The sequence below is a fragment of the Strix aluco genome, chromosome 3 (assembly GCF_031877795.1).
Source record: "Strix aluco isolate bStrAlu1 chromosome 3, bStrAlu1.hap1, whole genome shotgun sequence".
Classification (NCBI taxonomy): Eukaryota; Metazoa; Chordata; class Aves; order Strigiformes; family Strigidae; genus Strix; species Strix aluco.
The window spans coordinates 47,528,673-47,551,432 of NC_133933.1; the positions used below are offsets into that span (position 1 = coordinate 47,528,673).

A 22,760-nucleotide genomic window follows, 5' to 3' on the forward strand; every position below is an offset into this window, starting at 1 on the left:
TTCAAGGTCACACAGCAATTGTTCTCCTTTGAAATAGCCACATTAGGCAGCCAAGAGATTGACTAAAATGAAACATGGAGGTGTACTGACTTGGAATTTAGACAGAGATGATGATGATGATGATTTCTGTAAGGGCTTGATCCAGTGATGAAAAAAAAAACCAATAAAAAAATACCCAGATTGACTTCAGCAGGGTTTGTATCAGGTGACAATGCACATTTCTTAGCATTCAGACATTTGTCAATCCTTCTTTAAAAATGTGAATGGAGAAAGAAATTAGTGGTTTTCTCCATGATTTCATTGTGTGAGGAATTATGTATAAATAATTAACATCAATATTTAAATAGAAGCTGCCCATTTGCTTGCAGCTAATCATAAAACTTGACCTTTTAAACCTTTATTTCAGTGTTCTCCAAGGACATTAAGCCTAACTGAGCTACTGAGTCTCAGTGAAAAACCAGGCACTGATAGCCCCATTGTATGGAGAAGCAGAGAAATCAAAGTAGAGCATCTCTAAAACCAACGGGTTTTCAGCACCTTTGCAGCCCAGGCCACAAATAACTTGTTTAACTTCACACAGCAAATTACTGAAACAACTGAGAAGAGACAATCCTAAAATAGACAGGATACAGTGTTCACTGGCCTCACCAGCGGTAAAGGACACAGGGTTCAAAACACTGGTAAGCACATGCTGTGCTGTGTATATACCACATTCCCAAAGTTTCTCATCACTTGTAAAGCTGAAGCTGAATTAACAATGCTTAGGTGTTTCAGAAACTGTCTTTAGCATAAAGAGGAACAAATAACTCCACAACAGAGATCAAGGCATGCCAGAAGATATTTCATAAGCTCACATACTCTGTTTTTCAGACTTCTTCCACACTAACTAAAACCCAGTACTAATTCTGCCCACTGTGTTTTACTTTACTTTTCCTTTAAATAATCTTGAAAAATAGGATTTTTCTTCTAAATCCATTTGAATGATACGATTACTGTAAGTGCTGCTGCTATCAGGTATGAACTACATTTTTAGACAACTCTCTGATTTTTAAATCGTTAATGAATTTGAAGCTGTTTATGAGTCATGGTCCTTCACAAAGTGAAAAGAGGGCATGTTTTTAGCACTTGATTTCTGAGTAGTAACTGTTTTGCCTATTCAAGAAGGTGAGAAACTGAAACTTGGGAGAGCTGAAGCCAAGGGCAGGAATCTGAGAATTTTGATCTTGGCTCCTGTTTCAACCACTACTGCACATTTGTTCCTGTTGGCTTTGCAGATTTATACTGCGGGTGAGCAATGCATCTAAGTCTGTGCCAAATTGCTAAGATCAGGAGTAGCGCCACTGATTTACAGTACAAAACCACTGCAGTTAACTGCATAAGATTATAAAATCAAATGTGCTTGGCTTGGTATACACACCAAGACAACTTTACCAGAACGGGGACATCCAGTAACACTACAGTCCTGTCAGTGTGGGCAGTGCTTTGCTGGCAAAACAGTGCTTCTCACAGGTGAATTAATAACCTTCCCACAAACAAAAGCAAGTTTCACCAATAATGGCTGCATCAACACTCAGGACTTCTGCTGCCATAAGGGTGTCTGTCAGACAGGGGCCTTGACTTTTCACACCCCTGACCTATGTAGCTGATGTTAGCAATACAGATGTAGCCTAAATGTGTTGTAGAAATGTTCTCAGATTTGGTTGTGTGTTTTCTCTGCGCATAGTATGCCAAGAGAGCAAGTGTTGGTCCTGTGGCTAAGTCGATGGAATTGTGGGTGAAAACTTCTGCTCTCTTATAGGAGAGCTTGTGTGCTTGATTGCTTGTGTCACCCTGAGCAAGTTATTTAGCTTCCATATGCCCCACTGCCCTTTCTGTAAAATGGAGACAATGGCGCTTCCAAATATAATACGAAGAGATTGTGAAAATAAGTATACTAGAGACAATTAAATCTTCAGAAAAGTCAGTGCATTACCCACTACTATAGAAATAGTTTAGGGATGTGAAGCCTTTTGAAAGGACCAATATACCTGTGGGAAAATACTTGATTTTAAAGTGAAGATGCTTCACCTGTAATTTGTGTAAGTGAAATTATTTTCTAAGTTAAACAACTCATAGCCAGGACCTCTCAGCAGACCAGATGAACTGAGAAATAACCTTCAGGATTCACATCAACACACAATAGACTCATCAGTAGAGCTAATGCTAAAAGATTACTGTTAAGTCAATTTTAAAATGTTTGTTTTCAAATAATTTTGGTCAGTTGAATATCTATATTTGGTTGGGGGTAAGGGGGAGATGAGGGAAAGGTCTCAGTGACCAGCTCAGATAATATACTTACAAAGCTATCTCTGGAATTCTTACATTGGTACCTATGACACTATCAAATTCATTGGAAAGAGTTTATCGCAAAGTTAAATGTCAGCAGCTGCAAGCCTTTAAATGGAACATACTTCAGCTCCTGGGCAATGGCAGCGATCTGTTCCACCCTGTCCTGGTGAGCAGCCAAATCGCTCTCAAAAGCTTCATGTTTCCTTAACATGGCGCGGACTTCTGTCAGAGAAGCGGATTCATAATCCTTCTGAAGTAAGATCTGCTCTTTGCCTGAAAGGAAATTAAAATATTAGTAATTTTTTTTACTAATTTATTGGTTAGAATAATTGCAAATTTAGTCAACTTTTTAAACTGAGACATGGTGAAAATCCCATGTATGAGATGAAGTCCCACTCCCACTGAAATCAGTAGCAAATTGTCAGCACAACAGTGTTAATTAGAAATATGTATTTTTTAAGATCTCTCAGTGATTCCTTCATTTTTGCATAGGTTCTTTATACTGATTTAAAGTAGCAACTATTACACCGCTTGAGAAACTGGCATAAAAATCATATATTGGCAAAAACTGGGGCTCTAAACTATTGTGATAAGTCTTTTGTAGAGTAGACTTACAAAACCAGAAATCGCACTGCTACACTCAGCTTCGCTCTTACTAGTGATCTGTTATTCTTTTTCATGTTTTACCTTCAATTCATTATTCATTTCAGCACTTTTCAAAAAAAAAAAAAGTGAGATGTGTGGCTGCCTTTTGTATCAAACACTGCGTTTTAAGTGGAAAATGCCAACCTATTCACAAAAGGCTAGAGAAGAAAAGAGGAAATCAGAAACTGAAATATTACTCCATGGTAGCTCCTGTATTGGACAAATGAATCTATGCAGACAGCCCCTACAACTGCAACTCACCACATGGCATTACACAGCTCTGTGAATTCTAGAGCCAGAAGGGACTATTGTTTCACTTGCTGTGTATCAGCTTATGTGAAGTTTTCCCTGCATAACAGCCATAACGTATCACCATGAGTAGTTTATGCTCAGAAAATAGGCTCTCAGGGCTGATAAACACTGTAGTTTCCCTTCTAGTATCTGCTTGGCAGCCATTTGCAGCCTTGTATAGTTCCAGCAACTGTGTTATGGGGTGGACTCTGGTTTACTTTCACAGGGAGAAAAGATTCTAGCTGGAAAAAGCCAGAAACATAGCAGAAACAGGAAGACTAGTTGTCAGCGCAAACAACGGGATGATAGAGCAGATCCATGTTTAATGATCCCCAACAAAACTGTATGCCAGTGTATGCTCCTATAGCTGTTACAACTAGACGTAAAGTACAGTTACCATTAAAAAACAGAACTATAAATGGGGTGTAATCCAGGGTATGAAGCAAAGCAGAAGTGAGTCCGTTATCGTGTAGTTTATGTGGATTACTCAAAACACCATGATGACCAAACGATAATCAACTCAGAATAACTCTGCTAATAATTTCACACTTAATGAGTGGTGTCACTGCATTCCTGGTTGGATTGCTGGTGTACAAATACATAGGAATGCCTTAGCAGTAATGGCCTCTACTCAAACACTGAATATTCCCATTAAGTTTGACTCACTACCTCAAGAGTATGATTTTTACAGTTACAATTCATTAGGAACATGCCTATAAGTAAGCATCATGACTATAGTCAACAAAACCTGCAATTTTATCTGTTATTATTTCAGGTTTCAAAAACTGTCCAAACTACTTACGCTGGTAAATATTCAGCACTGACAGTTCAACCTTGAACGTTAAGACATCAAAAATGTTAAAAGCCATCTCTGCTCACCATATGCCCACTGCTCATGAGTGGAAGCCTTCTGCCTGAATTTCTCAGCCAAGTGTTCAAGTCTTTCCAGTCTTCGTATTTCATTCAGTAGCCACTCTTCATAGCCTTTCTCAGCTTGTTCAAGTCTCTGCCAAGCGCCGGCAATATCCTGTGAAGAGAATACGTGGGAGAGAGAGGATGAAACTATAATCTCTTTTTATCCAAATTTGCAGATTTCTGACTGACTCACAATTTTGCTCCAAAAAGAGAAGTTTTTATGTCCAGTTTTTGTAAAATCATAGAATCATAGAAAATGTTGTCAAGCAGCTCAGGAAGTCCAGACATCTGCTCCTAATAGCATGGCCTATTCAGGTGAGTTCATGAAAGGAACCCCTATACATATGGCTTCCAAGCATAGCTATACATTTGGTGTCTTACTGATATATTGCTTTTACCTCCCATTTCACAATATGCATGTTCTGTTATGACATACCTATCTTTTATCAAAATAAAAGTGCTTTGCTCTCAGAAGCTGACAATAGCAAACTTATTAGTGTAAAGAGGATTTGGTGCGTATTTTAGCTGGAATACAAACTCATTTCACTTTCTGTGGCATGCAGAGTTTTGTGAACTTCCTCGGAAACTCAAAGACATGAGTAGGAAACTGAAGTGACAGGCCCTTGATTTTCTGCTTATGGAGAGTGGACAATGGCCCTTTTCAGACAGTGCAATTGTCTGATTATCAAATCTGAGCAACAAAACCACAATGATAGGAGAGAGAACAGAAACAGATTTGCTATATTCCACAGAAAATGTTTTGACCCACAGTCAATTCACAATACTTATCAGCAGATGAGAATTCTTGGTACTGACTATGCTTATCTTCACAGACATAAACAAAAAACAAAATTTAATTTTAAAAAGTACAAAAAAGCAGAAACGTACATTGAGCAATGTCAGTTTCTGTAAGGCTGATGACCAAAATGTGAGTGAAACTGTGAGTTTTGCTTAAATAAACAGTATTTGGCCTCACTGACAGAGAAGTATTGCTAACACTCCCAAAGGAAGCTCTGCATTGTCTTAGATCTCAAGACAATTTGCTCTTGAGGAAAGCCTTCAAAGAGGCAGGAGCATGCTTAAGAGAAAGCAAGATTCTAGAATGAAAGGGAACATGTAAAAAGAGTGGTTTGATATTGATAAAGTGCAACAAACTGAAGTTTCTGAGGATGACTTAAAATGTCATTTCAATCCTTCATGTTGAATTTTTTGTGAGAACGTTGATAAAAAGAATGGAATATTTATGCCTCCTTTACTTACTGAAACCATTTTTCCCTCTGATGGCATGAAAGCTGGCCGATTGCTGATTCTCAGTTTTGTCTGCAGGGTGTTGAAATTGATCTCCAGTTGACATTTCTCTTGGACTTTGGGAGGTTTGTGTTTCCGGCGGTAGTCCCGGAAATCCTCTAATTTCTTCTGCATAGCCTGCATTGTTTTTTCTGGGGTCCTGTTTTCCAGCCAAGGAATTGTCCGGCGAATCCATTCTAAAAGCTTTCAAATCAACACAAACAATTGAAATAAAGGCAATGGAAAGGCAACCAAAAAAAGATCATAATACATGCACAAATCCTAATCAAGTTTGCTCCATTTTAATATTATTGAGTTCAGTTGGTATCATTGCCTTAATGGCAAGTAAGCACAAGATTTTCAAAGCTGAACAAAACTTTTTTTAACTAATTTGCCCATATATTCTAGGTATTTCTAGAAATACCCTGATTTTCAGAAAGATGAACACACATGTAAGGTGTCTCTAACTAATTACTCAGAACCTGAGTTACCCAAAATCACTTGCACTTTTAAAAGTATTGGTCTTGACATTTCAAGTAGTCATAGTTATGAGATCAGGACAGACACCAGGCAAGTAACTACACATCTGTAGTCCTGATTCAACAGATTTGCCATTTACCAAGAAAGGACAGGAGGAGCACAATGTGCTCCCTTCTTCATTCATTTGCTGCCTGTGTTCACAGGTGCACGGTGAACACCCTGACAGACCCTGTCCAACGGGCGTGCTGGAGTGACAGCATCCTCCGTGCTCTACATGTGGTCAAGAGTGGCTATCTTTGGAGATTACAGGGACCACAAGCCTGGTCTTGGGGCAGACCGATGACAGTCCTCAAAACAGCCTTTCTGGCACATTAAGGAGACTGAGTGACTTGCTGGAGGCCACATAGGAAGTGTGTGGCAAAGGAGTCACCTGAACCTTGATGTCTTGGGCAACTGAACTTTGTACCCTACCACTGTGAGATTTACCTTCATAACGTCTTCACTTTGCTATCTTGCAGACAGCGCATGAATCTTTCAGCTTTCAGTATTTCACGAATGTAATTATCACCATGTTACAAATACAGCTGTTTTTACCTCACTTGCTAGTCTCTCATACTCTTCCATCAACCTCTCATTTTCCTGATTCACAGCAAGCACCTTACAGATCCGGTTAGCTGCGGTTTCAGCCTGTAAAACACAGCAAATAAACAGGACATATTAACGAAGACATTCTGAGAAAGGTACAGGCTTAGAGAAAGAGAATGTGGCTGCTGCAAATAAAAATCACATTGTTTTATAGTTGTTGATTTGTGCTCCTAGGTTACTTAGATATATATTTACCTTCCTTCTGTAGTCACAGATTCCAATGGCCTGGATAAGGCACAGAGCAGCACAGAAGTTACCTTGTTGTACAACGAAGCCTTATTATACAAGGCAGAATTTCACACTGCCATTATAGTTGTCTGATACGTCTTTTATTTTCAAAGATGACTTAGGCCATTCTTAAAGTTATCCTATTAGGTTAATTTTTTTAAATCACACCAGAAAAGTATTAGATTTGTTAGCCACACTGGAAAGACATCCCATGTGATTCAGGAGTCCCACACCATTCTATATCTGCAAATCATACGTACATATACCCTTGAGAATATATGCAGCTCAGCCACTGACAGCAAATCTTTTCGTGCCACCTGCCAATTTTATTTGTGAAGGCACTGTGTAGCTCTGCCATGTCTAAAATTTACATTAATAGTTTGACATAACAGATCTATACTTGCACAAATCTGATTTGTATATCTAATCAGATAAATATCTGTGTAGACTCCTGTGTTATAGATTATGTGGAATCCCCCTTTTGCATGAATAGCAATCCTTCATACCCAGAAGCAAGAGGGCACAACAGCATAGCTGTGCTCTGGTAAGGTGTAGGAGGCCTATGAGACAGGAAGGGAAATCAAATCCTGAGGATGAAGGAAAAATATCCACTCTTTTAAGGGTTCTTTATTATCTTTTTTTCACATAAGTTGGGTTATGTCCATTTGTAGTCTAGAAATGTATGAAGCAGAACAGTGGCAGAACAGCCACATCTGTAAATGAGAATCCCATCCTGTATGACAGATCTGCTGCTGACGTTCTTGCCTTTTATACTAGTACTTTAATCTACAAATAATTCCATTGGCTCTAGTGGGAACTGGGCACAAATACAGTGTTGGATGACTTCTGTGCCTTTCTGCATCTTTAGGCATCTTTGAAAATCTAGCCCTAAACTACTACTCAGCATGAGTAAGTCTAGAATAGTCTCAGTCTTCAAAAGTCAAACATTCTTTTATGCAGCAAACACAGAAGATGTTGATGTAGCAACAAACAACAACTCTATTTCACAATATCTTCAAATACAGTTTTTCTGAGATAGCCTTTATAATCACCAAATAAAGACCCAAAATTAGAAATAGGAATGTCCATTGGAATTAAAGAAGTTCAACTTGTTACACAACATTTAACTAAAACAGGTTCAAGTGTTGGTTAAAAACAAGTATTAGTGCTCAAGTGATACTCACAATTGTTAATTAAACTCACAAAATACTAAATTAGTTGCTTTTAATAAACTAGTGGAAATGTGAAACAACCAATCATAAACACAGCAACCTAAAGGGACAGTTGATTAATACCTGCTCTGCTCCAGCAAAAGCATGGTAGAAGCAGGACACATATGTCATGATAGCTCTCTCATCAGGTTTGGGAGTGTTCACAATATCTACAAGAGGGGGGGCAGAAATATTAACACAAAACAAAAAAAAAGAATCAAAGAGTAGAAAACAGGATGAATAAATAAAAGCACAACATAGTGTTCTGATTGTTTCCTTGTCCATAGCTCTGTATTCTAGAAACTCTAGAAAGCTGTAATAAATTTAGTGTTAGACTGATGGGTGCTGACAGAATAAAACGTATACTAGAAATTCAACATAAGCTCTTAAATGAGGTGGAATATTTTAATAATCTTGATCCTGCAGTATTGTTACAGGGGAAGTGACTTTAATTTTACCTATCTGCTTAAGAACTGGCAGGCATATGTCTAGTGACTTAGAATGTGGGGGTTTTTTTTCTAAGACAGACTACATTTTGATCTGGTGAGATGTTCTCTGGAAGTGGCAGGTGGATTAGTTATAAACTTAGCATTATATATCAGTATTCTTTATACTACTAATACCTGAAGTATGTCCAACTCTGAACTGCCTTGCTTTTTAAAATTTTCCTTCTTTTCATTAGGACATGATTCCAGAGCTCTTCTGAGATGTCTGTGTATGTTTCTGTGTCTGTTTTGCACAGTAGCAATGTTTTATGTTGCTGTTTGTACTTACCATTAAGCATTTAACGTTTTAAAAACAATCCTGAAAGCATAAGAGAAGGGTTTATTTTCTGAGCATCTGTTATGATGATTTTGACATCTGTAGCAGGAATAATATCCAGCAGGGAGAAAAAAGATGGCATTCTGCTACTGAAATTGTTTTTTCACTATGAGCTTATTTTCATCTCGCATTTTTAAAGGTGCTTCAAATGAATGCACACAATTTCAATTAAAGAGAATAATGTCCTCTAGCGCATTCAATAACCAGCTGTCAAAAACCTACTGGATATTATTAGACTAATAGATGAGACAGGAAGGTTTGTTTCCATGGAACAAATGGATAGACTACTACTGGCTCTACCAAGATAGTGGCTCACAGAGAAAATGAGGCAACAGGAAATGAGCTCAGCTCTAAGACGCTCTCCTAGTAACTAGTGAGGAAAAGATCAGAAGAGGAAAAATTGCTGAGAGAAACAAGACAGAAGGTGAAGGATGAGATCTGATCCATCTTCTACAATCTCACCTTCTGAGCACCAGCAAATGCATGGTAGTAACAGGAAACATAAGTCATAATGGCTCTTTCATCAGGTCTGGCATTGTTTACTACATCTGTGTAGAGAGAAGAGGATTAACTGCTCAGAAATTCTCACAAGGTACTTCCATCAGATTATGCTGATGATGTCACCTCAGTGCTGTAAGGATTCAAAATAAATACACCATTATCCAGGCTGCTTCTGTTTACTGATAGCTGTGCAACGCTACCTGAGCTTTAGGAATCAGTAAATGGAAAAGATATCATTCTCCCTGAAACAGCAAAATATCTGAAGGTTGTGACTGTATGGAAGGGTATTGCTACCTTCTGGTTTGTGGAAACTTCCAAGCAGATGGCATGGCTGGAAGATCTACTGGGTTCAGCTTGACTGCTGCTCCAAAGCAACTTCATCTAAATCACTAGAATTATTCCAGAGTTAAACACAGCCACTGACAGTCACAAAATAGGAGTGAGTACAGTGTATATTAGCACAGGGTCCCTGTGACTGACAGGGTATTGACATATATTGGAAACCTGTAGAACTCCTGCAGTCCAGAAGTATATTTTGTACTAAAAAAAGCTTGGAGAGAAACAGTTTTGCAAGTCTGTCTTTTTAGTTAATAGCTTAAATCACAAAAGAGTTTGGCTTGTCTGGCTGATAACTTTGTCCCTGTTACAGCAGAAAAGAGTAAAAGTATAGAGCGAGTGCAATCAAGGTATGGGTACATGGGTTAAAATGGACCTTTGCAATACTTAACAGAGAAAGTCAGAAAAATGTGGGTTTACACCAATTATGGCTGAGTGATGAATGATGCTAGTGGAAGCTGCAAGGATTCCTGCCAGTATAAGGAGTGGGAAGATATTGGTGTGAAAAGACCTGGGAATGAGGTGACAATTTCTAATATTAACAGTGAGATTTCTAAGTTCAGGACCAATATATTTACTAATTTTGCATCTACTTCACATAGTTGTGAACAAAACTTTGCAAAGTTTCCACTGAGAACACAGTGGAAGAGAGAAAAAAGTGATGGTGAATACTTAGAGGGTGTTAGAAGAAGCATGATTTCATTTCCCTCTCCCCTGCGAAGAAGGAGAATAGTAAGATAAGGGTTAGAATGTGCAGAAAATCTGGTCAGAAAAGAAAAATGTTTCTTATATTGTATGTGAAGAGAAAAAATTAGGACAGGAGAATGACAGTAGGAAGTGTTCAATGGTAAGGAGGTAGCACTGTTTATTCCTTGCACAGTATTTTGGAGTAAAATAATTTAAGTGGTGCTTGAAAGGGGAATTACAATTCAAAAAATGAAAACAATTCGTTTTGGAGCACGAAGATGAAACCAAGAAGCCTCTTCAATGAAGAGGTTACAACCTGGATTTTCCACATCATCCCGTATTGGCCTAACTTTCCTACCCAAGATTTCAAGGGCAGCAGACACAGTGAGTTTGAGTGCTCTGGATAATTCCTGTGTTATCACTGCTCTACTGACAAGCCACCAGAGCAGAGTCTGCATACTTGGAAAAGAATGCTCTGAACTAGTGTAGGCAAATTCCAGTATTTTGGCACCATTTTTTGCCTGGAGTACAAAGTTTGGTTATCTTGAAGAAATTCAGGAAACTTGAATAAATAGTTCCTTGTTATTTGTCAACAAACTCTAAAGATTATAGGAGAAACCAAACATGAAAACTGTTTATTAAAACTGTTTATTAAAACTATCACTGCAAAAGGTTTACAATTAAAACAAACCAAAAAAGTGCTTCCCTCAACCTAGCTCTCTTTCATAGGAGGCATGCTGTTAGTGTATTTTGAAAGTTCTGTACTTCTATTTCTATTTCTGGCCCTCTAACTTAAACATTTAAAAAAGTGAATATGCTTTAAGCTGCTAATAGTTGTATTTCCCTTTATTAGACTTAGATTTTAATTTCTTAAAGGCAAGGATTATCTTTTGATCCTGCATTTTACCTCATTTACCACAGTGGGGCCATGTGTTGAGGTTAGGGCCCAAAGTACTATAATAAATACAAACAATAACAAACAATAAGGAATGCAGCCAAAAGGGAGTGAAATTATCCAATGTATGGGGAATGAGAAGGAAAACATTGTTTGAAAACAAAGCAGGTTGCTCCATATGATTCACGTGGAAGGAATGTTGAAAATTTGCTACCTACACAACAAAATTAGTTTTACTGTCTCCTGCTTGTGAGTAACACAGACTTCCGTAAGATATAACTCTTACCTTCTGCATCCAACATCTTAGGGATATCCAAATGCTTTTCAGCAATTTCCATGGCAAGGTTGATATTTCCTATGGGGTCATCCTGCATTAAAGAAGAAAATACAACTAGTCAAAGATAGAAATTTTTCCTTGAAGCAAGACTACAGTAGGTACACTAAAACTTATTCTGTTTTTCCAAACTGTAAATTGGAGTCAAAACTATTGTTCTTCAAAAAGCAGAGTCTAGGTATATGAACTTTTGGTCTACCTACTGCTATACTTTCAAAAGAAAACAGTAATAAGCTGTTATGTACCACTAGAACTCTGCTGCAAATATATTCTGGAGGGGAACATAGATAACATATGCAGTGTACACTCATAATTCTCAGCTAATTCTGAATGAAGTACAGTAGTAATACATACAGTCAAGGCCGCTGGTCCAGTAGGCTATACTAGACTGTTCATCGCAGAGTTAGTTCTGCATGTTTTTATACCTACTATACATTATATTATAGTGATATGAATTCTACTGAGTTCTCTGTTGGTCAGGTGCATGCATGAGAAGAAGCAAGCACAAACAGAACAGTTCTCCAGATGGAGCGAAAGTTCCCAGTTTTGGCTCGGGCAGACAAATTTGTAATGCCTCTATAAATTGAATTTGAGAGCCATGGAAATTCAAGAGCTTCCTCTGTTTTTTAGATTATTTTTATTGGTTTTTGAAGGAAAGAGAAAGGAAACAGTGAGCACAGTTCAGATAACCAGCACACATTTCATGTCTTATGCTACAGACAGCTATTGCTGACAACAGAAGAGTGTGTCAGATTAGGACTGCTTTTAAGGAAGACTTCTTGTATCAGCTTGAAGAAAAAACACCCTATGTGAAATGGCAGTTCATGCCATTAATGCTATTATTATTTTCACGTATTCACAAACTGCTAAATGATCATAGCTACTTTGAACAATGCCAATGTCTACAGAGAGAGGTTGGGAAAATAGGACACAGAAGAGCCAAGTTAGAGATGCTGGAGGATGCTGAAAAAATGTTAACAAATTTTCTGTAAGGAATTTCGAGGGCTTCCATTTGAATACAAACATACCCTATAAAGGGTCCTAGTCTCAATGCTTCTTTTGTTATTTTGAAATGAACTTAGTAAGATTACTTACTATGGAATCACAACAATTATTTAAGTTACACAGAAGTCTGTTCCTCATGCACATCCATATGCCACGTATTATAAGTAGTAATGCTCATGACATGTCTTTCTATAAACATATCATACTAGGTAGCCTTTCCTTTAAAAGATGCACGTTCAATAAAATGTGATATGAAGAAGAGTTTACATTTCAAAACCCAACAATTTGGGTATAATAGAATACAAAGTGTCTAATCATAAGTTCTTATTCAATCATCATTTAGCAGTTTTGTGCATCATTGACATTAAGGGGAACTTAAAAGGTGGACAATATTTAAAACCCATGAACTTATTTTTGCTATTACGCAAGACATCACGTGTAATACAACATTTACTAAATGTGTATACAAAAACTCTTAGTGAAATTAAATGGGACAAAAATACACTAAGTCTAAGTGAGACCTATTGACTAGGTTAAAACAGTTTGCTTATGGATGAGTGATGAGCGCCTCCTATTTGTGTGCTTGGTACTAAGTCCACGAGTAAATAGTGCTCCACTGGTAAAGGATTTGTTTAAAATCACAGCAACTTCTGAGTAATTGGAGGGGATCTCCATCACTCATCCTTTTAAACAAAACTACAAGCCATAGTAACTAAAAATCTCTGATACAGCTAAAGAAATACCTCATCTAACTTGTTATAGTCAAGAAGATCAGGCCTGTGTCTATGGATAAGGGCGCTGAAAGCAAGGCCATCTTTCCAGCTACAAGTTCACACAAAACGCATTGGTGAGAAAAGGAAAAGGCAGCATGCAGAGATAAGAAACCAAGAAACAAGACACCAAGACAGCTGTTAATGTAACCAAAATGAGCAGTCAATCAAACACAGACAGGTCAGAAAACCAAGATCTATTTTAGGATTTTTCTGCATGTGCTTTACGTGCCACAGCTCAGCCTCAGTTTGAAACCTGACCTGTTCTTATTTTGGAAACATCTAAGAGGGAAATAGTAATGCTGAAGCAGATCTGCTTATGTTCTATTCCCTTTTCTCAGCATTCATATATAGGATAGTTACACTGTGAAGTTTTTTAGTACTGTGTACCACTTTTCAAAGCACAAACTCAATCAAACGAACTTCTGTTTGTGCCATGCTTAAGCACATGTACACAGAGACAGGTGTCTTAGTCATTCCGTGACTCTGTTTATCCATAGAAAAGGTTGCATATAGAATTAGACAACAAGCTGGTGTTGATGGCTATTATTTTGCCCTTTGGTTCAGATCTGCAGTTGTCTTAACAACTGCCTAAGTTAAAATCTTACGTGTTTAGGAATAAGGTAATTTAATTTTCATCACCGCACATCTTGGGGACCCCAGCATAAATTTAACATATATATAAAGTAGACTAATTTTCCAAATAATTGCATTTCATTCATTTATTTTTTTCCCTCATCAAAAGCTTTCCGATAACAGTTGATTCCACTAGTAAAATCAATTTGCAATGGAAGGGCATGCAATAAAAAAAGTCTACAATTTACCAGTCTCTCTCATCAATGAAAAGTTGCACTCAACAAATTAAAACCATGATTAAGTTTTCTATTTTACTGGTGTTTACATGACACCTCAAGATGCATTCATTCCAGAGAGCAGAAAATGGTACATATGTATTGAGAGCTAACGTGAAACAACAACATTCCACTTTCTTTCTAGGTTTTATTCTTCAGTAATGATACCCAGAAATTCTGACATTATTACATGCTCCTCACTCCTCCTCTTAAACCGAAGTGGCTGGTATCTTTTAGAAAACATGCATTTTAGCATGAGTAGCACATGGTAGATAAAATAGTTTCGTAATCCCCATGAGGTACTACCCAAGGAAGTTAGGATAACAGTTTTGTTTCCACTTGTCTGCAAGTGTAGGTAGAAGTATAACCTAAGGATTGGTGAATATTTTCTATGTAAGACTAGTAATTTATTGTGTACTCCTGATTACCAAGGGTAGTGTTTGTTCTATGAATTTTAGGATTAATCCTCATCTCATTGTTTACTGCTCTACAATCTACAGTCACTTACACCAGATACAAAACAGGATGGACTGTACAATACTATCAGTGGTGAATGGAGAATTCCAATGTATTTGATCTAACATCTGTATTGGTCAGCGTAAAAGACTTCAGCAGCTGCCTGGCAGCTGAGGACCAGATTATTTGCAATTAAACACTGAAGTCATTGTAATGGGAAGGAAAGAAGGACACAGTACAGTTGTGAGGTCCTTTCCTCCATGTTGCTGTTTTTTTTGGAGGGAGCTTAGAAAGCCAGATGGAATTAGTATGCACTCCTCAGCTTGTCTTTTAGAAAACACGCTAAGCAAACCAGAAGTGAGCCAAATCACTGCAGAACAGCATGCTGTACCACCCAGACTGATGACCTTATTTAGCTTGGAGTAGTCAATAAGATCAGGTCGGTGTCTGTGGATAAGTGCACATAATCCAAGGCCATCTTTCCAGCTTTACAACAAAAAATAGAATGGAAAAAAATTAGTTAATAAAGTCATGGCATTTCACAGTTTGATCCTTGCTCAAGGCTTAAAATCAAGCAGGAACTCTCCTGTCAAATCCTGACACTTATGTTCTGTCAACTCTCATCCCTCTGAGCTTTTCTGTTACTGTACTCTTTTTCCTGTAGTACATGTCGTACTCTGCAGTCCATACACAGTTAAGGACTCCATAATACTCTCTAGGCAGTGTACGTTATGTGCCACAGTCCCTGATTTCAGTTGCTTAACTTGTGCAGTGGTCCAGCATAGCTCAGAGTACACATTCATCAATGAAAGTGCATAATCTCCTATTACACTTACAGTATGTTTGCAAAACAATAAAAAAGCAAACCCGCAATTACTTGAATTTGTCGAAGCAATTGGCTTTTACTGTGTCAGTTATTTCAGACAATTTTAATGGCACAACCATGTTGTGCTCACAGAAGTAAGAAGTCATAAATCAGCTTAGTTTACTTAAAACACTTCACACATATGACAGCTTCGATCTGAACTCTTACACTTCAGTGTAACTTCAGGCCCACTACCTTTCAAGGGAAGAATAAGCAATGAATGGAGCTTCAAATAACATCTATTTGGAAAGATTATGAGAGGTTCCTTTCAGCAAGAAGCAAGTATTCTGAAAGATATTTTATGTAAACACTTTATGCAATCACTGGGACTGTGGGTTTGAGGTCTTATCCTGTGCAGTAATTGTGTGATACTAAACATGTTAAGACTGTTAGAAACCCTGTCACTGAGATGTCTGGGTAGATCCTTCAAATAACAGAACCATCTCTGATAAAAATGTAATACAATTAAGGAGAATATACATACACTGTGTAATATAAAATCATCCAGAAGGTAAAACTGAATCAAAATGAGCACAAAATTAACAGAAATGTTTTTTCCAAAAGGTATAGGCTAAAATGGACCAGACAGACCATTGTAAAGTAGTTCTGTAAAGAGCCAAATAACCCAAACATTAATCAAGGTACTTCCATTCAAGATGTTTTCCCCATACCACGTATCAGACCAGCATATATATGTATGCACACTAAGATTCTGATACTGCAATTCACAGTATACCCTGCATCCATATAAAGTTCTACTGATATATACCTCTATATATTCAAGGAAAATAACAGGTAACTAATTTCAGGTCTCTTAAAGGTAATACAGGGACTGTAAATCAGACAAATTCTTTTTATCTGTGGATGCATGTGTGAACCATATCTTCCCTATCACTACGTGTTCTTTAGGTGCTGCACATTAAAAATTAATTCAAAACAGCTAAACACTGTCATACAGAGCTCTTGTTGTAAGTACTATAAGGGTATCAGGGAAGGCAAAATCACAGGGTTAAACAGTGCAAATGGCAAGTCATGTAGTTTAATGAGGTGTGTCACCGGCAGAGCTACAGGAACTAGCCCAGTGAAATCCCCAAACCAGGCAGCCGGCACAGGGCCTGGAACTCCCTTTCTAGCTCTTAATGAAAACACAGAACCACAAGGCTGGACCTTCACTAAATTTTCCAACTTAGGCAATGAACCTGATTCTGTAAACAAACGTGTCTGAAGTGCTGCTGTTGTGTACTGAGTGCATTTTGGCTCCTTATTTATAGCTAGGTTACAAAACAGTAAAGATTGATTCATCATAATGAGATATTTGCATACTCAACACATTGGTATTTTTGCCAAGAACAGTCTATACCTACAGTGGCTCTCACTTGAAAGCAGTCATTTGACAAGTCACTGTGCTGCAGTACTCAGATATTCCCATATACCGAGAACCTCTAATAAAATAATATGGTCATTCTGTATATAGTAGGGATTTTTTTCTTTTAAATAGTAACTATGGAAGCCATGGTAAATAATGCCAAAGGATAACCAAAATAAGACTCTGAAGACAGAGCATGAGAATTTGAAAAAAGTCTAGTTAACAGTGAAGAGTGAAATTCTGTCAAATATATACCTGCACAACGGTGGGAAAAAATTGACCTAAAATATTTTAGACTGCTTCTACCCCTTGAAATAATGGAAGTTTACCTAAGATGGAAGTTCTGAATGTTCACATTTCTGTAAGGAGCAGTTTTTCTTTGACACCACAGCAGCAGCCCTTCTTTGGCAGAGGTCTCTGTAAAAGACACCAGGGAGTAAAAAAAGGAAAAATGTAAGAAGTGCTCCAGTAATTAATTTCTTGTCATCTTAAATGTGGTCAGCCACCTGAAACTGGTTGGCATAAGCCAACATTTAATCTTAAAATATACTCATACATATGGATTAATGAAGCTCCATTAGGATACAGAGTTCAGCTCAACTGGAACAACTCAGACTAGAGTCTCAGCCCACACAATAATACTGGTATATTAGAAGTTCAAGAAACTATATTGGTTGGACAGCAGAATGTATATTTGGAGAAAAATAACCAATACAAAAATAATGGATCTACAATGGTGCCTACATGAAATATGCTTGTAGTCTCAGTCCGTTTGCTTATGGGGAGGTATAAGTGCTGAAAAAATACCTTAATTATCTGAACCCTATGGGCATCTGAATGCATAAGTAAAGGACAGAAAAGGTCAAATAGACCATTAGGTCCATATTTCACGTCCCACAGATTATGGGCAGGACACCATGCAGAGCTTGAATGGACTCTACTTCTGTTGAAAATTGAGATTAGTTTCTAGAATTCTAGACTTTTCAGAGCATAGACTTGATTTAAAGAGTATTGTAACTACAACATACTTTTTGGAGCCAGTTACCAGGGGAAAGTTAAGAAAAAAAACTTCTCAAGCAGTGGGGGGAAAAAGCAATAGAAAGAAGAGTGATATAATCAGATAATATGTGCAAAGAATGTGAGAAATGGACAGGACTAAAAAAGTATGTTGGAAATAGGACCACAGGGTACAGCAGAGTTTCAGGCCACCGAAGCTCAGAAACACAAGGATGTTTCTATCTCTATAACTGAGACACATATTTAGAAAGCTAGGTCAAGGTCTCTGTCAGGATAAGGAGAGCAACTACTTTTTTCCTCCAGGAATCGATTTTGTCACTAGGTAGGGAACTTGCAGTATCATTTTCTGTGAAAAAATAATTCGTTTTTAAAACACTTATCTCACTTGCGAACATTCATTTAAAAATGTCTTTAAATGAATTGCTTAATTATTTAACATAGTTGTGTTATTATTACCTTCCACTGAAATATCCTGAATAGCAAAGCGAAGGATGATAGTCCAGATCATACCCAGCGTCATTTTCACATTGCCGTCAACGATTTCTAAGGTGGAAAAACCAGACAGCAGTAGTTAGTATTTAGAATGTGTTTGCCATTTTGTCTTATTTTAATAAAATATTTCTATAAATAATACATTGTGTGTAATAAATTTGATACATTTCTCCCATAATTCTTTATTTACACAGAGTTCATCTGGGTTCATTTTTTAACAAACTCACTCTTGTGCTACCCTGGCAGTAGGACTGAATATTACTGAGGTTAAGGTCACTTCAGCCCTTCCATGCTAAAAGGCTTCTCTCCAGGTACTTGTAACTGTCTCAAATCTTCACCTTTTAGGCTGATTTCTTTAGATGGAGCCTGAGGGGAAATACTTATTTACAATTTGAATAATATCAGCCTTACTGTTTTCAAATACAAGGGAACTGAAAAAAATATGATCTTACCCCAAATTTTAAGAAACTACAGAACATTAACAGTATTATTTTTTAATAAAATGGTACTCAGAAATTCTTCTATACTATTTAGACCTTTCTCAGAGTTTTACCTATAGTTCCAGCACAGACCAGCTGGATGAAGAACAGCTCAGGAGACACAGCAACCTCCTGAGACTAAGCTACGTAGCTCCCTGCCAAGCAGTTCAGAAACATGGCCACAAGGTTTTAATGTCTTACACCTCTGATGCCTATGCACATTTATGCATCTTTAGTATAAAATGAGATTTTTTACCTTTGGGGTTTCAATTGTTTCAAGACTGCTTGAGTCTACCTACAACACAGGGCGCTAGGAAGGGCCTTTCTCCAACACATACATGGGAGTCCCTTCCACAAGCCAGGTCAGAATCCAGTGGTTCTGCATTGTAATATGAACGGTGATACCACTTAAATTTCTCAACACCAAAGAATGTACTGCCAGACCACTTAAGTGCGGTGATATGTTAAATCAACCCAAAAAGTATGGCAAGAGACTCAGAAGAACATAGTGAGACTATAAGGAGGGTCCAGCACTGGAAGGGGAGAAGAGGAACTGCAGACTCCCTTTCCAGTCACCTCACACCAAAAGAGCAGTGGAGCAGGGAAGGCACCAGCTGCTCCCCTACTTGAAAGTCACTGCCAGCCTTTCTCAAAGAGTGGAGCAGCTGTGGCTGCCTGGGGGCCCACTGTTGTTCTAGGGAAGGAGCGGGAGGAACCTGCAGCAAGAGGAATTTCCTCAATTTAATGTCAAATGCCACTAGAGGTGCCAGCAGAAAATGCACTCACTCCGCTACTTAAAAGTTGCCTGAATACAGGGGCAACTTTTACAGAAGAAAGCAGCTGCCAGCTTCGAGACTTGAGATACATGGTAAATTGCATTAGTATGTGACAAGCTGTCATTTGAATCTATGAATTAACAAATGTGGTAGAAGATATGTCACCCATCACTAGTCTATACTACTTTGATAGTGTGACAATCCAAGTTTATACATGAATGGCTATTTTTCCGCTTTCCCCTTTGGGTTCTACACTAACTTTCCAGACTCTTACCTCACTTTGCCTGCCTTTCATGCATTATTACTGTCTTATTGGCCCTGAAAGACCTCAAGTCTCTCAAATCTCAAAACTAAACTCTTCCAGCCAAAAAGACCAAATGGCAATTAGGGTATGTAGCTAATTCTCTCTCCTCCCTCCTCCTTGGTCAAGTATTTAATTGTATTTTGATCAGATGTCTGATATGTATATACAGTAAAAAAGTCTTTCTTCAAATGTAAAATAAATGAATTTCAATACTCAGGAGGCCTTGCTGATTGTTGGGCAATCAATTCATGGATTCGCATAATCACTACGTCGTTGTTTTGATCTACATAGTCGTATGTACACACAGAATGAAAGAGCAAGAGAGGGAATTTTCTGTGTTGTGCCTCAGGAGAATTTTCAAGCAATTTGCCAGCTTTCGCTTCTCATTATCTACTGCTAGCATAAACCACAAAAAAGACATGTATAAAAGACAAGGAAAAATACCTAAACAGAAGAAAAACAAAGGTGCTAAATGTTGAAAAGTATCAGTGATGAAAAAAATACTGATTCATTCCTAGCATTTTCCTCTACAGGTCAATAGAAGAATTCATTATTTTCTTCACACTGCCTGTTTGCTCTGGGAGGAATATAGTTCCTACACCTCGTATATACAAAGCTACAACTTTCTGGAGAAAAAGGTCTTGCTGACCTATGAGGACAGAAAAGAAGAGAAAGGGAAAGGGAAATAATAAAAACTGCCTAGAAAAAAAGCTAAGCAAAGCAGTGTGGCAAGTTCTCAAAGGTTTTAGTTTGGTTTTTTTATTCTGCTTCGGCTTTATTTATTTATTTTTTATCCTAACCTTCTTGTAGCAGATTCACAGATCATTTGGTCTTTAATATTTTTCCGGCTTCCCAGAAAAGCAATACAGAACTGTTTCCTAGTAACAGGATACTTATCTTTTGCGGGTCTCTGTATCTTAGTTCCTTTCATTCAAGATGCAATTACCTTGCAAATGGAGTTATTGCACTTTTTTAAAACTTAAGGGAAAACTTCTAACTCCCAGACCGTGAATGGCTCATAAGGACTACTTTCATACTTTCACAGCTTTTGCTTTAGCTTCTCAACTCCCTAGACTCATTTCATCACCAATGGAGAGAAAGAGTCTTCCACAGGGCAGATCAGAGTAGCTAAATTTGGCTTCTACTCAGCATCACAGTTAAAGGTGATCACCTCTCTCTTTCTGCTCCACAGACAGCCCAAGTCAGCCTCAGAAAAGTAATGATGGCTTTAAAGAATATCCCTGGCCCCTTAAATATACTAAATTGAACTTTGTGCTGATGTCCCACAGGAATCGCAGTTTAATCTTCATTTTGAGGCCCCATTTTAAATGCCAGTTTGTCACATCAGGCCTACATGATCTTTACCACTCACCATGTCAGATAATAAAACATGATCCTCAGCAGATTTAGATACAAAACTTTCATGTTTGGAAATTAAAAAGTATTCCAAGCATCCATGTAACTCAGAGAATGCTAAAACAGATGGGTGCAGACAAGCCCATATACCCCATGCTCACACATAGGGGCAGTGAGTTAAGGGGTTAAGGACTTTGATAACAATACAAGCGTAAGAAGTCTGTGCTCTGCCTCCTTGCTGGCATTCATTCCATCTTCATACTACAATGACTGCCCAGTCAATAATGCTGAAAAAGGCAACAAAAAAAAAAAAAAAAGAGGTGAAGTGTGTTTTAAAACCAGATCAGATTGCTGATCCAGACTCCAGCATAGCTACAGGAACAGTTGTCAGCCCAAGTGATAGGGTAGGGCTGTGAAGTGTGGGAGCAAGTATGCAGGACAAGGGGGCATAGCACGTACTGGTGCCAGAGGTCCCACACTGTGAAACTATACCCAGTCAGATGCGATACTGCATTGCTGCATCAGCACGGCACTGTGCCTTAGATAACAAATTTAGTAAAGGGGATGTGGTAAACTTAACAGAGCACTAAGCACGTCTGGGCCTGAGCTGGCTTTGTGTTCAGTCTGTTTAGAGTAGGAGTGGAAGACACACGAATCTATCTGCTCCTGCCCACATGGATGTAATCTAATGTGTGTTAGTAGCCATACTTGACATAGTGCAATGTCTTACAATGACAGGTTCCTCTCTGCATCTAAACTATGATAGTGGCAGTGGATTTTTCTCCTGTGCTTCTATCCAAGAATTTAAAATGGGTTTTTTTAATGCTAATGAATGTATTCTTGCTTCTAACCTCTCTGTTTTACAGATTGAGAATTCCAGAAGCAGGAAATAAAAGCCTGCAGCACACCTTAATCTCCTGGCTTACAAACTATGGCCTGCTGTTACACGCAGGAAGAAATACTGAGTGCATGGACAGACATCACCTTGCAGCAACTGGCTGAGAAGCTGGAAGAGGTTACTGCCTCTTGTTCCTGCCTCCTTCCCAGAGGGAATTACCTATTATCAACAGAGCATCTAAATTCATGCCAGTCACTGCCAAGGAGAACAGTAGGATTAGTTTAAGTGGTTTTAATGGCTGATGTGAGCTATTCCAGATGCTGTGCCTTCAGGTGATATAGAAAGTGCTCAAGCACTGCTCTCTAGTCTGAGCACCCTGGAAGTAATAAGCAGCAATAAACAGGGTAAAATGAGGGAGACAGGAGTGCATAGGGCTGGTCTGCTCCTTACAGGAGCAGAATGAGCTGATGTATCTCAGTTTAAATACTCCAGCCTTGCTTGAAGAACCTAGGTGTGAAAACATTAGTACATTGTGCAAACTGTGATCAGAGAGAATGACCACTCTGTCCCACAAGATACT

General features: G+C 38.2%; 1 protein-coding gene across 3 annotated transcripts in view; it reads right to left on the minus strand.

Moving 5' to 3' along the window:
* Nucleotides 1-22,760, minus strand: part of ACTN2 (actinin alpha 2) — a 71,042-nt gene that overhangs the window by 18,574 nt on the left and 29,708 nt on the right. For 2 of the 3 annotated variants that reach the window (XM_074818402.1, XM_074818403.1), the window contains exons 4-12: nt 18,392-18,478; nt 17,248-17,335; nt 15,095-15,173; nt 11,558-11,639; nt 9,315-9,400; nt 6,541-6,633; nt 5,440-5,670; nt 4,144-4,291; nt 2,451-2,601 (exon numbers count right to left, since the gene is read on the minus strand). In XM_074818402.1, coding sequence (XP_074674503.1) covers nt 2,451-2,601; nt 4,144-4,291; nt 5,440-5,670; nt 6,541-6,633; nt 9,315-9,400; nt 11,558-11,639; nt 15,095-15,173; nt 17,248-17,335; nt 18,392-18,478 — 1,045 coding nt within the window. Of the gene's footprint in view, nt 1-2,450; nt 2,602-4,143; nt 4,292-5,439; nt 5,671-6,540; nt 6,634-8,114; nt 8,201-9,314; nt 9,401-11,557; nt 11,640-15,094; nt 15,174-17,247; nt 17,336-18,391; nt 18,479-22,760 lie in introns of all 3 variants that reach the window. The other variant, XM_074818401.1, reaches the window with a different exon arrangement.